The sequence below is a fragment of the Cebidichthys violaceus genome, unplaced genomic scaffold (genome assembly GCF_023349555.1).
Source record: "Cebidichthys violaceus isolate CVI_PGR_0920_01 unplaced genomic scaffold, fCebVio1.0.p SCAF_24, whole genome shotgun sequence".
NCBI classification, from domain to species: domain Eukaryota; kingdom Metazoa; phylum Chordata; class Actinopteri; order Perciformes; family Stichaeidae; genus Cebidichthys; species Cebidichthys violaceus.
In genome coordinates this window covers 7,904,029-7,925,345 of record NW_027176417.1, presented here as the reverse complement: position 1 = coordinate 7,925,345, position 21,317 = coordinate 7,904,029, and the positions used below count along the sequence as shown (strand labels likewise).

General features: G+C 46.7%; 1 protein-coding gene and 1 long non-coding RNA gene across 2 annotated transcripts; one reads left to right on the top strand and one right to left on the bottom strand.

The window, feature by feature from the left end:
- Positions 1–344: 344 nt before the first annotated feature.
- Positions 345–2,887, bottom strand: pou3f3b (POU class 3 homeobox 3b). The gene is made up of 2 exons (XM_068719607.1): positions 990–2,887; positions 345–662 (listed from the first exon to the last, which is right to left on the bottom strand). The coding sequence occupies exons 1-2, from the start codon at positions 2,196–2,198 to the stop codon at positions 564–566; spliced, it is 1,308 nt and encodes a 435-aa protein (XP_068575708.1). The 5' UTR covers positions 2,199–2,887; the 3' UTR covers positions 345–563.
- A 2,124-nt stretch (positions 2,888–5,011) lies between these two features.
- Positions 5,012–19,155, top strand: LOC137879043 (uncharacterized). Its single transcript, XR_011103694.1, has 3 exons — positions 5,012–5,178; positions 15,498–15,682; positions 16,423–19,155. It is a non-coding gene; the product is annotated as an uncharacterized lncRNA (long non-coding RNA).
- The last annotated feature ends 2,162 nt before the right edge of the window (positions 19,156–21,317 follow it).

Below are 21,317 nucleotides of genomic sequence, written 5' to 3'. Positions count from 1 at the left end.
GCACCCACTCAGTCACACTTGGCAACAGATTTTTATTTTCAAATAAGTGCAGTTGAAGTCTTTTCAAATGTCTTATGCTCTATTCGTTGGGGAAAAAAAGGAGGAAAAATCCACTCACGGTGTCAAAGTCCATTAAATAATCAGAAGAACTCCAAAGAAGAAGGTGATCTTTGAGATCAGGCGGGGACGGTCCTGGTCCACGTTGTCTTTTCTTTCTGGGCTCACGAGGGCCTCGAGGTGACACAAAAAAAAATATCCCTAATCCTGCGCGTGTGTGTAAGTGCAACCATGCAGTCCACCTCAGAATAAACAAATAGCTGCTGTAAATCAGGACGGAAGCTTCGTGGATGTCACTCTTGTTCATAGTGTTGCAGTTGTTCCCCTCGTGTTATTGTGAGGCATGGAGAGGAGGGAAGGCGGTTCAGTCCCATTTCTAAATATACAAAATGCCTGCTCCTTTGTTTCTTCAATCAAACACAGGGTAATGAGAGGGAGTATTTTTGGAGGGGGGAGAGAAAAAAAAAAAAGAATAAAAACAATACTTGGTTTCCTCTTGGTGTGTCTTAATGCGCCAAAATTACCTGGTGGAATGAACTTGTAGTTGTCACCCTCTGGTCGCTCGCTTCACTTGCATCTTTTAAGTAATCTACTAAAAAATGCCCCTGAAAGAAAAAAGCAGAAGGAACCTTTTAGGTTAAGACATTTCAGGGCCTGGAAGAAGGTTAACGGTGCGTGTTTTTCAGAGGGGGGTTGGGAGGAAAAAGGGAAAGGTTGCTGTTTCTTTCTCTGTCTTTCTGGTGAAAAATAGATAACACATTTGCAGTCTCATTCATATTCCCTCACAATCACAGTATCAAAAAAATGTGGCTATCTTGGCGACAGTCTGTATGCTTTTTTTTTTTAATCAGTTTAATTTCATATAAAATATTCTATGTTTCACTGAACATTCGTTTGCAGTCCATGGAGGGGGGCGGTGTTTCTGCACTCACATTGCCGACCTGAGAGTACACATCCTCCGGCGTCTGAGCCACTCCTGGGGGCGTCATCCGTTTTTCCTTCTGTCTCCTATTGCAAAACCACACTCTAACCACCTCTTTCTCCAGCTGCAAGTTGTCCGCCAGGCCGGTGATCTCCTGGGCCGAGGGTTTGGGGCATTTTAAGAAGTGGCTCTCCAAAGCCCCCTTGACGCTCACTTCGATGGATGTGCGCTTCTTTCGCTTCCTCCCCTGCGCCGCGATCTTGTCGATGCTGGTGGGGCTGCCGGTAGTCGAGTCTGCCTCCTCGAGCCACTTGTTTAACAAAGGCTTGAGCTTGCACATGTTTTTGAAGCTGAGCTGCAGAGCCTCGAATCTGCAAATGGTTGTCTGAGAGAAAACGTTCCCGTACAGGGTGCCCAAAGCCAAGCCGACGTCCGCCTGCGTAAAGCCCAGCTTGATCCTCCGCTGTTTGAACTGCTTGGCGAACTGCTCCAGGTCGTCCGAGGTCGGCGTGTCGTCGTCCGAGTGCTGGTCGTGGCTGTTGACGCCGCCGTGGTGCTGGTGCTGGTGATGCTGGTGGTGATGGTGGTGGTGGTGGCTGCCGTGGTCCAGATCCGGGGTGTCCCCCCTCACCAAGCCCGGGTGCACCAGGCTCTGGCTCCCCGGACTCAGCATCCCGTTCACAGTGAACCCCCCCGGCTGGGAGTAGATCAGCGACTGCTGCTGCTGCTGTCCCCCGGATATGGAGTTAATGTGAGCGGCAGTTGTGCTCCCCCAAGCCCCGGCGTGAGTCTGATGTGGGGCTAAGTGAGGGGGCCTGTGGTGCAGCGCGGTGCCCGTGTGCAGATCGTCTCTGCCGGAGTTTTTCACGTCCTGCTGCTGGGGGCTGCCCGTCATCCCGACAGGACTCGACGACCACGGTGATCCGGCTTCGGCTGCAGCAACCGCGGCTGCTGCTGCGGCCGCTGCGGCGTGCGGGAGGGATGTCACCCACTGGTGGGCATGGCTCAGCATGTGTCCCCCGTTGCTCGCTGCCATTGCGCCTTGCATAAAGTCACTCTGTACCATCTTGACTGAAGGGTCTCCCCTGTAGACCCCAGACCCCGAGGTAACCGCAGCGCTGCCCGGCTGCATGCCACCTCCAGAGTCAGAGTGCACGATGGAGCCGGACGATAAGATGCTATTGCTGGGCAGATAAGGATTGGAAGCCGCGGTGGCCATTCCGTCAACCCTTATGAATATGTTTGTGGATAACCCCCCTCCCTTTTACAGTCACTTCTTTCGAGCAGGCAAATTGTATCTCATGAATTATTCAAACTTTAAAAGTATGAGTAGGTTTTTGGCACTACCATCGACGCGCGTAAAAACGCAAAAAAATGCCTAAAACCGGTGGGAGAAAACTGAATAAAATCCGCACGTATTTACAGCATTCTAGTTGAGCATGGACATCGGCGAATAAAAATCCAGGTTTTCAAAAGCCCTTTGAAACCATGTGCAGTCCGTGCAGAAAGTTTTGCACTGCGATGAAATTGTGAGCATTAAAATTCAAATATACAGGGGGGGAAAAAAGCGTTGTCCCATACAAACTTTTGGTGCTCGCAAAAAACAAAAAGCCTTGCAAATTGTCCACAATGTACAAAGTCCCGGTTTATGTCCCCTTTGGATGTGAAAAACATTAGCAGAGTGTCCTCAGTTCTTTTGTAATTCAGTCGCCGAGATTTCTCCCTCGCTTTATTCTTTTCTCTCTCTTCTTTTATAGCACTGTGGAGCCTATCTCTTTGTTCTGTTTTGATGTATATAAACCTGCCAAACCGCAAACTCCCGATGAAGTACAATCCAGTAGAACAGCGTACGGCGCTGCTTGCAAGCCTCTCCTCTCATTCGCTTGTTCTCTCTCTTCACCTCTCTCTCTGTCTCTCTCTCTCCCTGACAGGCAGTGTAGTCCCGCCCCCCCTGCGCCGCCCCCCCCCCCCCCACCCACCTTCAAGCCCGACGACGCACGGATGTTTACCCCGTGCGTCCCCGTTGATTGGTTACCCGGGGTGTGATTGGCAGGACTCGCCAGCCTTGCTCCGGGCGCACGAGCCCTCCTTCCGGCTGTTCCAATTGGCTGATTTTTAATTGCGGTCCAAACAAAACGGGGAACACAACTTGGTAGTAAATAGTACTGAGCGAGGTATTAGTACACAAACAGGGGTGCAGGGGTAAATAAAATATAATAAAACTGTGAACTAGTTGTGACCTCATGAGTCGAATGTTGAGCTTCAATATGCTCTGCCCTATATTTACATGTACACCTGTTTGAAAGTATTCATTTGAATATATATATATATATATATATATATATATATATACACACACATGTAAATAAGATGTATACAAGTAAATAGAATTACATTCAAGCAGGTTTTTTCTGTTATTCTTGTTACAAAGACACACCTACTAATACAAGGCTGCAATATAAAACAGGCACGTGCTCTGGACACTATAAGATATTGGTAACAATTATAATGTCCTGCTTGTGTAATAGTACACGGCGTCCATGTTGCCAGTTAGGGGTTTAATTCCCTCTGAGCCACCCATGAAAAATACAGGAAGGATTTAGAAACGGTTCTCTGGGAGGTCAGCGCTTTATCTCGTTAGAGATATGTAGATGAGGTGCATTGGTGTGGTCAAATTGGTAGATTAGCGGTTCAAAATTATTAGGCGAAATTCACAAGCTCAGGTTAACTGTTTATGAGCATATAAAAAAAAATCTCTTTCAGACTCACGGTAGTTAATACGGGGGAACCATGACGCTGCACCCTGAACCTCAGAGCAGCGCAACACAACGCAGAGAGGCAGTGCAGTGCTGCCAGTGCAACTTGGGCTCCTCGGGGAGAGTTAAAAGCACAAAGGTTGCGGGGATGCTTCCATGCGGAAACGCCACGCACAGGCAACCTCAGTGAAGCACAGGGAGAGAGAAAGTGGCAACCAAAACAAGGGCAAATTGAGCAGTCCTTGGGGGATTTGTGCTTGCAGGGTGGCGGTGCTGCAGACGTCTGCTGAGAAGAAGAAGAAGAAGAAGAAGAAGAAGAAGAGGGGGAACAACCGAGAGATAGCCCACACCATCCCTCCAGATGACCACATCACCCCGGACATGAATGAGGCCTTTGTTAGAGCGTGGGGACCCCTGCGCCTATATGGACGCACCCATGGGTGGCTATAAGTGCCAAACATATGGCTCCCACTGCACCCATTGGTTCAGTTCAGGGTGTCAGCAGCCTGTTGAGTCCACCTGACCAAAACCAGGCCTGTGGCAGGTGATCCTCTGACGGGATTAACTGTGTTTTGTATAAAGGTTAGAGCTGCATGTCGTGCGTAACCCCAAACACTGGCGCGCAAGCTCTCCAAATCAAAGATGACGCAATGATTTTATTGCAAAAGGGATTTAAGGGCAAATATAAGGCAGGGGAGTACTTGTGTACTCCATGCCAGTACCCCCCCCCCCCCCCTCATCCCAGTAGATTTAATTTGGACTGGGCTCAAAACCCAGAGAGCCTCGTGGATTTGTTTACATTGAATAGGCAGGCTAGGGGCCAGGACCATGGGGCCCTCTATTCATTAATATACAGTGAGGATTTCTGTCTAAATTACTGCTGTTCAATCCACACTGCAGGCTTTGAAAGGGCGTCTCAGGCGGCCAACGGGAACGTGACACCAAGTACGCAGAAGAAGGCGAGATAACCCCTCAAAACGAGAATAATACATACTATATATATATATATATAAAAGCAGAAGCAAAAGGCATTTAAGAAACGCTCCCCGAAATCACCGCGCTGCGATGAAAAAAACCCTCCTCTCTGATATATGATGTGTTTATTATTTATTTGCTTATTATAAAAGGTCCCCAAGTTCCCTGCTGGGGGAGTTCATTTATTTTGTATGCAAAAAAAAAAAAAAAGAAAGAAAGAAAGAAAGGGGGGAGAGGAAAAAAAATCATCCCCAAGTATAACAAGAGACGAACAGTTAGTGCTGATTTTCATTTGCATAAATTTTCATATATTTTAGTGAAAATAATAGCGGGAGCCGAGGAGTGCTCTGCTCAGTAGAGGCAGAGGAAAGAAAATCTTCGGGCGCAGGGAGTCGTAGGAAAGGGAGATACCCATTCACAGGCTGCACTCCGACAAGGTGAAGCTTTTCCCCTTTTCTTGGACACAAGGTAAGTCAACAATCATCTTTGCGGATTTCTTTACGCGTGAGGAATGTGAGCGTTAAACACCTTCTCGCGCACCGCTCCACCGTGGCTGCTTCCTCGTAGACTGCTTTAAATGATATTTCAGCCTTCTGCGACCATACGCACTCATATTCTCTTATATTTTAAACCGAATTGCAAATGGGTTTCCTTTTTTTTTTCACGTTTACCCCGAATGCGTAAAAAGAATCAATATGCGCGCCGCTGTTTGCTTTTGCGCCCCTGCCTTTTTGCTTTTTATATAAATAGCGGGCAGATGGATAAGCTGTGCTGTTTTGTAGTGAATGTCCGCCAGAGAAAAGTGCAATCAATCACATTTTAAGCAGAGAGAGAGAGAGAGAGAGAGAGAGAGAGAGAGAGAGAGAGAGAGAGAGAGAGAGAGAGAGAGAGAGAGAGAGAGAGAGAGAGAGAGAGAGACCCTCGGTGGAATCCTCCAGGGGGCTCGCGTAGGCAAGAGCAATATGAAAAGGTTTAATGTAGATCGATCTCGCCGCTGCAAAGTTTGTTTAAAGTTGATGCGCACTAGCTTGCTAACCAACGCTTATAAATAGCCTGCGACGATACTGGACGCGGTCTTCACTTTGCTGCTTTTGGGTTTTGGAGCTGTTCAAAGAAGCGAAATGTCGAGAAAGCTCAAACTAAAGCGACCGATTTGTTCCAAAAAAAAGGAAGCGCAGCTGTAAAAGAGATCCGGTCACAGGCAGTCATTTAACGGCAGACAATAATCATCCCAGTCCGTCACAACTTCAAACGTCCATCACTAATGATCTATCGCGCGTTAACTCGAATGCGTGGAGAAGAAGAAGTGGTTTGGTTTTCGGGTTATTTTCTTCTCACGGGTTAACGCTCTCTCCCCTCATTGATGGGGAGCGCATTTCTGAGCCCAGCACTTGGTAGCCATGGTGAGCCCAATAAAGGGGGGAAACACTAGTCGCATTAAGCTGTATGTTTGTGCACTGGAGTCGAGATGAAAAGAGGCTCGGTGTCCCGGGCCAGCAGCAGCGGTAACGCGTTACAGTAACGGAATTCCTCCATCTGTAGCACCAAAAACAAGAATTCTCAGAACATGACTGCGCCAGTTTTCATCAGAAATGTCGTGTTGAGAAATAACCAACAGAGTGTAAATAATGTAGCTTTTATTGAGCCAAACCATGACTTGTTTTTAAGAGGCAGCCAAGTTATCGCGATGTTTTTACGCATCATTCTGTGGTGCGTAACGCGGACGTTATGTAACGCAGTTACTTCCCACATGCCTATTACTTATTACGATTTGTTTTTCTTAATAAGTGATCTGAGTGACGCGCACGGAGGACATTCATTTATTCACGACTGAAGTCCAACAAGAGCCTCGCGTCAGGGTTGAGGTGAAATAGATTTCATAAATAACAACTAAAGAGTCAGAACTGCCGCCAGGTGTCGCGCTCACTCATGATGCACATATGTATAGTTTACACTGCAAAACAATGTCATCTTATGTCACATTTATGATTTTTTAAAAATATGTTTTTATAATAATAATTGATTTATTTGATGTTGAGCAGATTCCACGTGCTTCCGGTGCAGTTTATATTTGTATTAAATAACGTTTTGGGGTCATTTAACTTTCAAGCTAAATTTCTTGATTCAATAGAAGAATTTTTTTTTAAATCAAGTAGCTTTACACTTGGCATTTTTTTTTTTTTTTTTACAATTTAAAAATGACGTTTTAAGACTGAACTAAAGCCTTCTGGAAACGGATTTGTGTTTCGCAGCGCGCGAGGCTCTTCTTCTAGTTTTATGGCCGCCAATTCAAGAACAGACATGAGCTGACGGTTGGATGACACGATTGGCAATAAAGATATCGCTGGGTCAGAGTAGAGACACAGTGTGTGTCACACACACACACACACACACACACACACACACACACACACACACACACACACACACACACACACACACACACACACACTGAGGCAGCACGTGCGCTGGTAATAAAGAGTGATGTGCTGCATTTCGCTAATTCTCGCTAAACAGGCCAAAGACGCCACCACGAGGGCTCAGACTATATTCTGGTGCATCCCTCAATCCCAGAGGTAATTTAATCACCTTAATTTAATTATCCATTTTTTAAAAAGATATCCCACCCGCACATGCGTCATTATTTCCCCCGCATATTTCTGCGCCATCAGCACAGCGAGTTGCATGCCGGAATGTGCTTGTATTGATCAGCACAGGCCCGTGACAGGCAGCCTATCAATGACAGCTAGTTGATATGCAAATGGTGTGCGATTAGATGGGCCCTGCACGCTGTTTCCAGCCAGTCGCCATCTGCAGTAGCCTATAAGCCATAAGTCTGAGCCAGCAGGCCTGTGTGGGAACGTATGACGAACCGGCGACTCCAAGAATTATCAGCGAACGAGGGCTGGGCGACACTCATGAATCATCCCGGGAATTAGCGGCACAGTCTCTCCGCATGCTTTGACCGGCCATTTAGTGTTTGCACCATCCAGCGTTATTCTTCATCGCCATCATCATCATCACCATCATGAGCAGCAGCAAGAAAGCATCAAAGCAGCACCGTGCGTTACATTGCACCCATTCTGTCATGCTGCACAATGACGGCTATTGGTAGCAGGAGGCCATTCATTTATTCCTCCAGGAGCAGATTGTCCAATTCATCAAGACGGTTCCGTGAACTTGCAATCGGTGTTTAATAATTGAACTAATATGTTCAAACATGAATCCAGGTGGGGGATAACAACGTCCACTTGGCGACGACCACGAGACAAAACCACCAGTAAGAACAAAAATCAATTTACTCACAGCATTAATCTCGTCTCCCTCCCTCGTAAAACATCCTCACTGTCCCATCACTTTGATTCTGCAGCCGCCATTAATTCATGACGCCTGACATGCAGATTTACGTCGGTCCTCTGAAGGTGGGTAAACCCAGCGAGGACGCCTGTAGCTTCCACTTCCCCTGGTTGCAATATTCAGATTAAATTGATGCAATTCCTGCCGTTTTAATTATGGCCTATTTAAGTTGCCTATGGGCTACATCATTTATTTTCCTCCCCGTGGTCCAGCCACTAATCCGACACGACATACGTTGAGTGTGTCTCACGTCAGGCCAAACGTTGATTTAAAGCCGAATCCAACTTGGAGCACTTAAATGATAATGTGGCGACTATACCGTTAATTAAATGGGCTACACTGAATATCAGTGTGAGCGTTAAACATGCCTTCACTTCCACACATGAATGGGATTCTCTCCTTATCCGTTCACACGAGACAGAGACTCTGTATTAATATTCTATTAGTCAAAATTATATACACCTACGTGGGGCTCGTAATTGGCCTGTACTCGCCGCGTGCATTACACGTGCAGGTACAGATTATACGTTTATGTTATCAGTGCTCATTTCACCAAGAGGCACGGCTCAGGCACGCGGCAGCACAGCTGCTATTGATTCGGGATTGGAAATGAACAGTGATGTCATAATTTGGGCTAAAAAAAATAAATGCAAAATACGGTTCTATGCTGTTAAAAAACACGGGGGGGGGGGTTGGTGTTTTGTGTACTTTGGCATTTGAATTCAAATAGTTTTTCTAGCAATAGAATAATAATAAAAAAAGTGTTTCAATTGGATATAATTAATTAGTTTTTCTTTATTTGGGGGCAGAGAATGAGGGACAGATTAAAATGAGTCACATTATGAGTTTTAGAAATTAATTTGAGGCATGATTTATTTCAGAATAAAGGTCTCACAGTTGCAGTGAGGTTAGTTGTTTTAAACAACAACAAAAAGAAGTAAATGGGACGAAGAGATTCACTCGTGTGTACTGATTCAAATGCAGGTGCTCGTATGGCACACACACACACACACACACACACACACACACACACACACACACACACACACACACACACACACACACACAAAAGGCACTAGTGGCGGCTGGTGAGGAGGTGAGTGACGGGGACAGATCGGCAAAGATAAGATGAAGTGCATCTTTCTGAGTCAGGGGGGCGGAGGAGAGAGAGGAAAGAGGAGGGGGGGGGGGGGGGGGGGGCGCTTTGTCTGTCAGTCTGCAGCTTCACCCCACCCCCACCCTCACCCCTCCACCCATTGGGTGCTGGTTTGCCTCATAGTCCCGGCCACATCCCTCCTCTCTCTCTCTGTAACGCTAACACACACACACACACACACACACACACACACACACAGATGTAAAACACATCAGCATGGACACACATGCCTAAACACCCCCACCTCCAGCAGCAACATCAAAACAAACCACAGCGTTATTGTGTATGCAAATCAGCAGACGGACCGCTGCTACTCCTCTGTGCCATTAGCCTGTATTACACATGCTAATCAAGAATGATATTGATGATATTAGTTATTAAGCTGAGCAATTAATGAATGAACTAAATCCGCAGGAAATCAGATCTATAGAAGTCTCTTCAGCGGCCTGGTTTGTAGCCGCCGTGCATGTCTCTCCATCGTCCCTGCTTTTTGTTGTTGTTTGTTAAACAGTGGCGCTCCCTGAGGATAGAGAGGGTGGGGGGGGTGGGGGGGTTGTGGCACCTCCCTGCCCAGGATTACATTAATCAAAGTATTTATTTCCCTCGGGGAGCCAGGCGCAAATCACTCCAAATCCCAGTAAAATTGGATAACAGAAGAACGGGCGCATCCAGGGTAACCCTCTCCTGTGCTTCTTTTTTTTTTTTTTGCTCATTCCACTAACTTAATGGATCTAGTTCTATCTAACTTTGTGGAACAGTGTGTGTGGAACAGCAGGGAGGGGGGGGGGGGGGGGTTGCAAAGCTTGAGGTATTGAGGCCTTTGAGAAGACAAACAACATAATTGGATGGAAGCGGGCGCTCAGGTAGAGAAAAAACAACACTAACCACATCCCTGATAGGAGTGACTCTGGATATAGAGCTGTACAAATAAGAGCCAGTCCCCGAGTCCCTGTCGGGCCGATAGGTATGTCTGGGACTGAGCCAGCACCAGGAAAAACTAGCCTCGAAGACCCCCCCATCTGTAACAGACCTGCTCTCTCTCTCTCTCTCTCTCCCTCTCCACTAAGGCTGGTCAATCCATCGCAAACCCCCACAAAGTAGTAGAAACAACAATCCCTGGTACCGTCTTTGCACTGTTTGCTGAGTAATTACGTGTGATGTTTGGGCAAAGCCAGCATGGCTAATAAATCAGCAAATGTTTACAGCCAGGCCGGTGCGGATACGGCAATAAATACAGCACCCAATATGCTGCCTATTACAGGTAATGCAAATAAAATAATAGGGCTGTAATTTTTCCTTATGTGTTTCGGCGGCGGCGGCTTTGATATTCATGAGGGAAATGGGGAGGAAACGTCGTCTCTCGGTCTTTATGGGCGCCAAATTGTAGCGCAAATTCAACGGCGCTGCCTTCGTCCCAATCAGGGATAAATGATGGCCTCATTGCTTCGTGTTTGGAGGCAACCCTGCCACCCCGAAACACACACACGGGCCCTGAAATGCATGCAAACACAGTTGCATGTTTGTAGACACGTGCTTGCACACACACACACACGCACACACACACACACACACACACACACACACACACACACTGCTGCTGCCGTGTATGCTAGGGGGTACGAGGAGTAGCCGGAGTCGCCGGCGGGGCCCTGACTCGGAGCCAGGCGTCTCGGGGTGAAGGCAGCCTGCCTGCCTACGACACATGGACCACGTGTCCGTGTGTGCATTTAGGAATATTCCACTTGTAGAGAACAGACCGCTGCACATTTGGTTTCTATAGCACCTAGTGTGTCTGTGAGTGTGTGCACAGTATCCATACTTCTGTATACAAGGCTGCCAAGTTTGCCCAGCCTGTGCCTGTGTGTGTGTGTGTGTGTGTGTGTGTGTGTTTGTGTGTGTGTGTGTGTGTGTGTTTGTACAGTATACATGCGTCGAGGTGCAGGTGTGATGCATACCAAGAGAGAGAGAGAGAGACGGCGCAGACTGTTAGCCGATCCATGATGCTTAGCAAATGAGCAGGAAGGCTGCAGCTGTAACGGTGGAGGGTTGGACGGAGGCAGAAGTAAAAATGTGCCGTAAACTCCAAAAGCCACCGCTCAGAAGCTCGTGATAACACAGTGTTGTTGTGATGATAACCGCTTGTATAATTGTTGTTGTGCTCTGAAAAGATAATTATGCTTGTGAGGGATTATTAGTGTGTTTTAGAGTTCTGTTTATTCCAGGCATCCATTGGCTTCCAGTCATTTTCTATATGATATGAAACATTGAATATATCTGCTACAGGCCATTTTTTTTAAAATGATTGCTGCTGAGATTGACTAATTTAAATGTTTGATTTCCAACTGTCCCAGGCAGCCATTGACTTTAATTGATTTCTTAACCTATAAGCAGTTTTTTTGTTTTTTTTAAACAAAGTTACATAAAACTTTTCATATCAGTCAGAACCATTGACAGAACGTGCATGCAGAGTTTAAGAGTCTGCCAATGGATGTTCATTTTGCACAGAAATGAATGGAAATCAATGGCTGCCCGGAATGGTCGTCAAAATGCATCCGGAATGTTAAAACACAGCGACGTGACTTGCTTCAAAAGTGTGCTAATTGACTTTGACATTGTATAGAAATGAATGGAAACCAATGGCGGCATGCAAGAGTTGGGACAAATATATCCAAGACTGTGCAGCGTTCATTTGAAAAATATTCAGTGGAAATCAATGGCGTTCCTGGATTAGCATAACGGAGCAAAATGTCTGGTCCTTTATACGCCTCCAAAGGGCTCCTGTGTGTCCCCAGGCCACACTTTGAGACCCCTGCATTAGGCCACGGAGGCTTTGCATGCATTACGTCGCACCGCGACTCCATCGCACTCATGGGGTAAATGCGTATGAGCGGCTGAGCGGCGCTGCAGCTAGCCGCGGCTTCCAGGGGTCTATAATAATGATCGGTGACTCCCAACTCCGGAGCGGGGCCCCGCCGCCGGGGCCGGCGACTGTTGTTGATGATATGCGGCCGCGGGGTGACATGTGCTATTCATACGCGAGCTTGTGTGGTCACGTTCAGCAGCAGGGAAGTCTTGATTCATGCGGGCATTATGCACGCCGGACGCTTATGGCACCTCTCCCTGTTGCCGTGCAGTCAGGCCCATTTGTTTGGAAATGGGTTTACATACATCTTCTTCCAAATGACTCTCCCGCTTCCCCTCCCCGGGCTTACAGCTCCTGCGCACACGCACACACACACACACACACACACACACACACACACACACACACACAGATTGGGTGAACTAGAAGTATGCAGCATGCAACAGAGAGCTTCTAGGTGATGTAATGCACCCTCTGTCGGCCATGTTGGAGGTATTAAGCAGGCCAGCTGTGGCTATGAACTGCCCATTATGCTTCTACGTGTTGGATTCAATGATTTTGGGTCAATTTTTTATTTTGTTTTCATCCGGTAGAATTAGATTTCCGTGCACCTTTGCGTCGGCTTGCAGCTGATTTGAATGGATCTAAAGATGTGTGAGCTCTTCTGCTAGTAGCCGAAAACAACTTCTTTCAATTAGCAATTCAAGCTACACAAAACACACACACACACACACACACACACACACACACACACACACACACACACACACACACACACACACACGCTGATCTGCTGAACCTGAAGCAGCTATGGGTATTTAACGAGAGACATTTCTGCATTCGTTTTTGTTTTTTCCTTGCCGGTTTAAAGTGGGCGAAACAAAGGTGACGTCACACGCTCCTGTGCACCAATCAGGATTCAGCAGCGTTTGAAAGACGCCGGTTGTTTGTGTCGACTGAAGCCACAGCTGCACCGACGGAGCTGATCAGCTGAACGTTATATTCTTCATAAATAACACTTAATAGAGAAACACGTGCTCCTGACTCCAGCATGGAGAAGCGTAGCCTCAGTGACTTCTGTTCATGTTTTTATGAACTTATATTTCAGCGTTACGTGGTCTTTTCCTCCCTCGCGCTTATTGTCCAGATCGGTTCTGTTGTTTTAGTTCTGAAAACTAAAAAATTGCTTTTATGATCATTATCATTACTAGGAGTTGATTACTAGCGGTTTGCGTTGAAGATATTCGGTGTTTGTTGCTCAGTGTGAAAGACTAAACTGCACGTTTTTATCTCAGTCTTCGGTAGATTTGCAAGACTCGAATCTTCTCATTAACTTGTGACGTAATACATTTATAAACACATACATATTTGTAAGTTATATATATATATATATATATATATATATATATATATATATATATATATATATATATATATATATATATATATATATATATATATATATATATATATATATATCCACACTCACAGCAGTTGATAAAAGTCAGATTTTTCTTCATGACCTTTAAACTCTCTAACTTTACAGTCTTGAGTGGAGACGCCAGCCGTGATTTCTGGATGTGTGACAACTACAAAGCTTCTACAGCAGTGTGACTGGCCACAGTTATAGTCTCTCGCTCTCTCTCGCTCTCTCTCTCTCTCGCTCTCTCTCTCTTCCCTGCTTCACAGAGCTGCTGCTGCTCGCCCTCTTTCCCCCTCCCACCTCCTCCCTCCTTCTCCGTCCAGGCCTGGCGTGAGCGTTCGAGCCAGAAGCCTCACAAAAGCGGCTTTGAGGGCCGACTCCTCTGAGCTCACACCCACCGCACATTACTCACCAGCAGGCCTCAGTGCAGACTGCAACCCGGGCGAGGGAATAGTGTGTGTGTGTGTGTGTGTGTGTGTGTGTGTCACAGGGCTGGAGGGGGACTCGTGCTACTAACCTCTTTCCTCGGTTTTCATTTCAGAGCTTTGGGTTCTTTGGTTTTACTTTGAAGGGGAATCTTTAGCTTGTGTGAATGACTTTCAGCACAATAGAACTTTGTTATTCAACCGTGTTGGGAAATTGCCTCAGCATGGACTGTCAGGGCAAATATCCCTCTCAGCTTTTGGCTGTTGGTCGTGCACCGTCAGTTCGTCATTCCAGGAAGTGATGCCGACTGTGTGTGAACATGTGTACCGTAGAAGTGTGCCTGCTTCTCCATTCGTTGCCTGTTTTGCGTTTTTTTCTTCAAAAGCGGGCTTTGTCTTCAGCCGAGCAGGATCACATTAAATCTGGTCTTAATGTGTCGATATAAATAGTTATTTAAAAGCAAACATTTCTCACACCGCCTGAAAGGGGGTGTCACATTCAACACGTCACGTGTCTTCAAGTGGGGACAAAGCACATTTTTGGTTCCTCTTTAAAGCGACGGCACATGCTGGCATTAATATACATGGCCTGAAACAGCCTCACTGCTCGTGCGGACGCCGTCCTTGTCAAAATAGGAGCGGAAAGCTCGTATTATGTTCCCACCACCTCCACATCAAGGTCTTCCACAGGGACGCCTCCTTTGTATGACTGAACTTGAGATAATGCAGGGTGTCATGTAAAATGAAATTACACGCAGCACGCTGTTCTCTGCTCTGCACAGCGCCGTTCTCAGACTGTAACCTTCATATTGTAGGTGTGAAGCGAAAGCTTAGCAAAGCGTGGCCAATTCTCGGCGGTTCCAGCCGCGGTCGGCGACTGTGTGTTTGAAATTCAGTCCTCCCCGGCGTGCGCGGCCGTGTTTGTCGTAGGCCTTACGGATTAGCAGTTGACAAACACAAATCCGCCCGGCGACGACTAACACGCGTCTCAACACGTCGTCGGCGTGTCTGCTCAGAGCCCGCGTCTCTCAAACCTGCGTGTTCTCCTCTGAACACTCCCAATGTTGCGTAACGCCGCTCTGTTCTCCCAGTAATCGCACTCACAGGAGTCTGCGTCAGAGCTGTGATCCGTAGTCTGACGTTTAAATGTCTGTTCATCAGCAAAACATCTGAGGAAACATCTGACCTCAAGCCAGTACTTTCACAAAGCTCAGATTGTGGTCACTAACAGCACCAGTAATATCTTTATTCTGAGGCAGATCCACGTCTTTATAGTCCTATGTTTAATTATTTTGTCTTTAGTTATTATTCCAGAAACTTATTTCCCAAAGTTTCAAGTAACTCAAATCAAGAAAATGGCAATTCATGAGCAGCTTTGATGAAAACTAGCAGAAACAATTTGCCACCGTCTCTCCTGGCTCACTGCTGCGTCGCTGGATTCCTGCGCTGCACTTTCCAGAAATCACCCGTCAATCACACAGTGTAGGCGGCACTGTTTTGTCATTTCAAATACATTTGCTGCTGTTGACATTTGAGTGTCTTAGCTGTGTTTCTTCTTCTCAGTTAGCAGGGCCATCGCTGCTTATGCCAACGGTGCTGTTCTTCCTCTTCTGCTTACTCCAAACAAACTGAAAACACCTGGTGTTCCCGGAGAAGAGCAGCCAGATGCACGGCGGTGAGGACGGGGCACGGCGAAGCCTCGGTGACTCCGGGCCCGTCTCGTATTGTGACTTCAGGTCTCATTGGAGGTACACGGAGGAACATATCGCTGGACTATTGATGCACGGTCAATGTGGTCAAAGAGGAGCTGAGGCTGGCTGTGCTGTTGGGTAGTTAGAAGAGAAACAGAGTCAGATAAATGAAAGTCGATAGAGCCACGTCTCTATCAGACGCTGTGGAATAATCACTCACACACTCGGGTGATTAAGAATCAACCTGCTCTCTGAATGCAACAGCAGCAGATGTAGAAGCAAATTAATCTGTAATAATGTTGCTTTTTTTTTTTTTTTTTTTAAATGTTTTGTATGCAAAATCTTAAACGGGAAAAAAGCAACGAGTGTACTAGAAGTATGAAGTAATATGAAGAAGTATTCACATCCTGTACTTGTATCACATTGTAAAAATACTCCAGTGCAAGTAAAAGTCCTGCATCAACAGTAGATGCAGGCAAACCTGTGATTGTTATATTATTTCACTAGTTTATAATTACTGATGCATTTTACTGTTATGAGCTGTTTTATATACTGTAGCTTAGTTTATCTGTAACTACATGAAGTGCAGTTTAAAGTACAGTATTTGCCTCCGTGGATATAGAAAGTAGCATCAAATGGAATTACTCAAGTACTTCACAATTGTACTGTAGTATAGGAACCTGTACTTGTTCTCCTCCAACGTTTTTTGGGAAAATTCAACACAGTTTGACTATTTTGTTTTTAAGCGTGCGCCCATCTGATTCTAATGTTTTTCTCTTTGTCTCTTCCTCTTTCAGGAGGGTCCCCCGGCAACACACACACACACACACACACACACACACACACACACACACACACACACACACACACACACCAAACTTTTGTCCTCCTATGACTCCCCTCCTTGTTCCCCATCCTCCCCCTGACGCACAACCTCTGGAGGTAAGGGCCGTAGCGTGCACACGTGTGTGTGTGTGTGTGTGTGTGTGTGTGTGTGTGCATGTACGGTCTCTCTCCCCCAGCAAAAGCGGACACGCCGTCTCCCCAGCTTCCGTTTTCCTCTGCACGCCCGCTGCTGGAGTATTCACGCTTCAGGCTGTTTTCTTTGAGAGAGAGACAGCGAGAGAGTATTAAAATATGCAAATGCTATTGTTGAAGCGCAGAACGAAGCGGGGGGGGGGGGGGGGCTTCTTTTACACCTCCTCACCTCCCTGCTGCCGCCGCCGCCACCTCCATCCATCCATCCACTAGAGAGAGAGAGAAAGAGAGAGAGAGGCAGATACACACCAGGAGGGGGGGGGGGGGCTTCAGGATATTGAAAATATGCTGCAAAGCCACTGTTGTGTGTTTCAGTTGAGGGCTTTTTTCTGGAGCCAATTGTTCAATACGGAGAGACAGAGACATGCAGCTACTGAGGTAATGAAATCCATCACACAGACCACAAGGCCAGACCCACAACTGGCCCCAAGAGAGCCGGATTCACTCACCTCCTACAGGGCCTAACTTTAGTGGATCGGAACACATCGGGTGAGGACTTAATCTGCAGACGCGCCGGTTTAAAATCACACCAAACAATGAGGCGGTATTTTCATAAAGCGGTGATGACCGAGCGCACAGCATATCAGGCCGATGGGTGGAGTAGTGGGTTAACCACGGACAGACGGACAGACGTGCACGCACGGCAGAACGCATGATCTCCCCAAAGGCTTAAGGGGTTTGAGTTTCATCGAGGTGACCGCGTGTTCTGCACCTTTACCTGCGGCGTAGCTAGTAACCATGCACAGCTGTCAGATGAGTGCAGTAAAAAGTACTATTCTTTTGGAAATGGAGTACAAATACTCCCAAAAATTGTACTACTATCACTGTCCTTGAGCTCTGGCTGAGAAGAGGTCTAATCAGCCACGCTGATTGAAGTAACATACATGCAGGAAACACGCATGGAAACGTGAAGAACATCTCTCACACTCTCACACACTCTCTCACACACACACACACACACACACACACACACACACACACACAAAAGTAGAAACTAAAACAGACATGGAGACAGAAAACACACACCCTGGTGCTGAGCAACACACACACACACACACACACACACACACACACACACACACACACACACACACACACACACTGAGAGTGAGAATAAGAGTGTAGCTCTGTGATAGTGGGAAGCCCATTTGTAAAGCCCTCACGCTCCCTGGAAGACTTTTTGAAGTGATTATGAAGACAGTTCAGATCAAAGGATTTGACAAGTCTGAGTGTGCGCCAAATATGAGGCCGGGTAATCACACTCGAGCCCCTCCATACAAGATGGCAGTGGTCCCCCCAGCTGCTTTGCAAATGTAATGTGACACTTACGGATAAACAGATTATCAAGGAATGAAGGGGTGGGGCTTTTTCTTTTTTTTTCTTTTTTTTGGGTGAGGGGGACCAAAAAAGAAAAAGAAAAATCTCCACAACTTACAGTCTGTTTAATGAACTCTGGGGAGCGTCAGAGAAACGATGATTAAGATACAGGTCTAAATGATATCATTTGGGAATATTAGTGTGAACGTTAGATGATGAGGCAGTATTTCTCGTGGCGGTGCGGGAGGCTCGGGGGCTCGGGAGACTGCTTTTTCCTTCCTTTCTCTTTGCCTTCACTAGTTATTATAGATTAATCCATAATCCTCACCACCTAAAGACATTTTTGTCAGTGAAGCTCGGGGATAGAGCCGGTAGATTTCCTTCTTCTTTTGAATACATCTCTGCTCATTTCCCCTCAGCGTGATGTCACATTGTCACGTCTCCGGCTGAAAATGCTCCATCGCAGCTCCTCTCAGATGTTTCATAAGGTATTTTGGCAGAGCTGAGGTGGGACTTATCACTTTACGTAACCGGACATTTTCTACATCATGCACCCTATTCCAATTTGTTGTTTGTGTTTAACGTTACGCCGTGTAAAATGTGATTTTCAGTGCTCATATCAAGATACTAAATTGTCTCAATGTGTATAAAAGAATGATTTTTAAGTCGAAACACGGATGAAAGCATCAATGTCATGGTAGATGTTACATTTCTCAACTGTGTTGTGATGTGATAATGTACTGTTTTTAAAGGAATGGTGGCTGCAGAGGTTTGTAAGTGAAAAGCCTGTGTCTCCCCGCACCGTCTTCATGCTCTCCAGACAGTTTAGCTCATCAAGATCTGCACATGCAGCCTGAGTCCTTGCTTTGATGTAACCAACCGCACAATAAAACACACAACAACACAAGCTTTGCTCCACGTCTGTTTTGTCCTCCAAGTGTCTCTGCATTCACTTCTCCCGTCTTTAAAACGGCGTCCTTTACTTTCATTGTGCGCGGCGGTTAAAGTGGCGGTGAAGTGCCTCCCTCAGAGTCACCGAGTGTCCATTTGTCCAGTCAGAAGAGGGTGTGCTTCTGTCTTTCTCCCTCTATATATGTGTGTGTGTGTTCTGAATGAGGGGACAAACGTCCCTTTGACGTGCGCGGACAGATGGACGGACGGGGCGACTCGGCGACAGACACAGAGGACTGAGGCTCCAGTGTCGCCGCCGCCACGTGGCCTCCATTCCCTTTCATCTCCGCCGCTCGTCCACTTCCTGTCCCCGCAGGACCACGACGCGGCACACCGCCGCGGACGCACGGAGGGATCCGAGGGACGGGGGCGTGGCCAACGATAGCTGCTAACAAACGGCTCCTGGGTCTGATTTAAACATCAATATTTCTGGTTTGGTTTATTTGCAAATACAAACGCCCAAAGCTGACAAGAGCACAGAGACAGAGAGGCAGGAATACAGAAACCCCATGGAGCCGATAAAAATACCTCACCCCGAAAGAGAAAAGAGGGAAAAAGAAACAGGTTCAGCAGCAGAGACAGAGGTGGATTTGTCACAGAAACAAAATAGTGCCAAAAACGGATACAGAGTGGCGTTGTAGAGTGTGTGTCTGCACACAGAAAAGACTAGAAAAAATAATAAAACACATCATCTTCTCTTCTCCAGGCAAAAACAACTTCATATACGCCACCATATGTAGAAACGAGTCCTTTCAATCAATCAGTACTGTGTTAGTGTCCACAGAGCGACACCGTCATGCACTTCCACATATTCATAAGTGAAATGGCGTCTCAACAAGAAATGTCAATGTGATTGGTCGGTGCTGAGGGCAGGCGGCTATCGATTGGCTGGTGATTAGGAGAAGAGGCCCCCGGCGGGAGTATCGGGGGCCGACACCGTTAACACCGAGCTCCGCTCTTTAACGAACGGCCATCAACCCACCGGGACCCGGCCATTGACCCGCCGGCTCCCCGCGACCCCTTGCTGGCAGGCCGGAGTGCGAGTGAAGGGCTGCGGTGTGTGCGGCGGTATCGATCCCCGGAGGAGACACCGTATCGGAGACAATTATCAAGTGATTTGTAGCTCTGAGAATCCAGGGAAGTTTAGTCGAGTGAACGTAAATAACACAAAAGGAACACATTGAAACAGGCACTCCCTGAACCCTTTGATAGCATTACAAGCTTTTCTTTTGCTCCTCGAGTGCATATTTATATCTAACACTCTGTTTCACACCACTTCGGCACCCTTGACTCCATTTGTCTGGAATCTACAAAGATTTAAAGAAATAATAAAAAATAAAAAAAACCAAAAATATGCTGCAGCAACTGTTGTGCTATCTGCAACCAACTGGAACAAGCGGAGAAAACATTTGGCCAGCTCTTCTCTCCTGTGGCGAGCAGAACCAAAATGGTTCTGGAGAGAACGGGGAACAACTGGAGAGAACTATGAAGATGTATTCGTGTTATTAAGCGCCTGAACATGTCCGTCAGAAGGTGTGTGTCATACATGGAGCGAAGGAGGGAGGAAACATAATGGAGGCCTAGTTTCAACCCTCTAAATTAAATCAGAATAAATACCGTCACACATTTCCCAAACATTGCTCTCTGATGACATCCTGCACGTTTACTCCCGAGTCGAGTGGAGCTCACGGTGCGTTCGCTGGCGCTCTGCATAGCGTTCAGCTAAACGCTCTAAGTGTAAGTCAGCGCCTGTGCATGTGAGGCGTTTTGACCACTTGGCTGTTCGGGCGGCGTCATGGTGAGAGTTGGCAGAGGCACAAGTCGGTTCAGCGCGGCCGTGCCTTCTGGGGAAAAGATACAAGCGTGTGTGTGTGTGTGTGTGTGTGTGTGTGTGTGTGTGTGTGTGTGTGTGTGTGTGTGTTCCTGTGAAAAGAACACGCTCTCAGTGTATGACAGCTAGAGACTCACTCATTGAAATATCATCAGCTGTACTTATCAGATTAGTTTGAGAAAGGGATTAACGTGGTTGTGATACTAGCCGCCTGTATACTGGTTTATTCAGCTGCTCAAAATACTGAAAAATACTGTGGTTTTTTTTACATGTTTTGATCCCGGAACACAAAAAAAAAAAAAAAAAAGAGTCTATTTTTAATGAAATCTGGTGATTGTGGTAAGTAATGGCGATCACAAAGTGAACTGTCAGAGCTGAGGAAATATTTCATGACATCGGAGGAAGTGAGAGACGAAAATAACAAATAACCGCATGATGGAGACGGGCTGGGATGTGTGTGTGTGTGTGTGTGTGTGTGTGTGTGTGTGTGTGTCGGTTTGAGTGTGTGAGGGAGAGAGTGGCAGGCTGTGATCAGAAAGTGAATGAGCCGTTTCA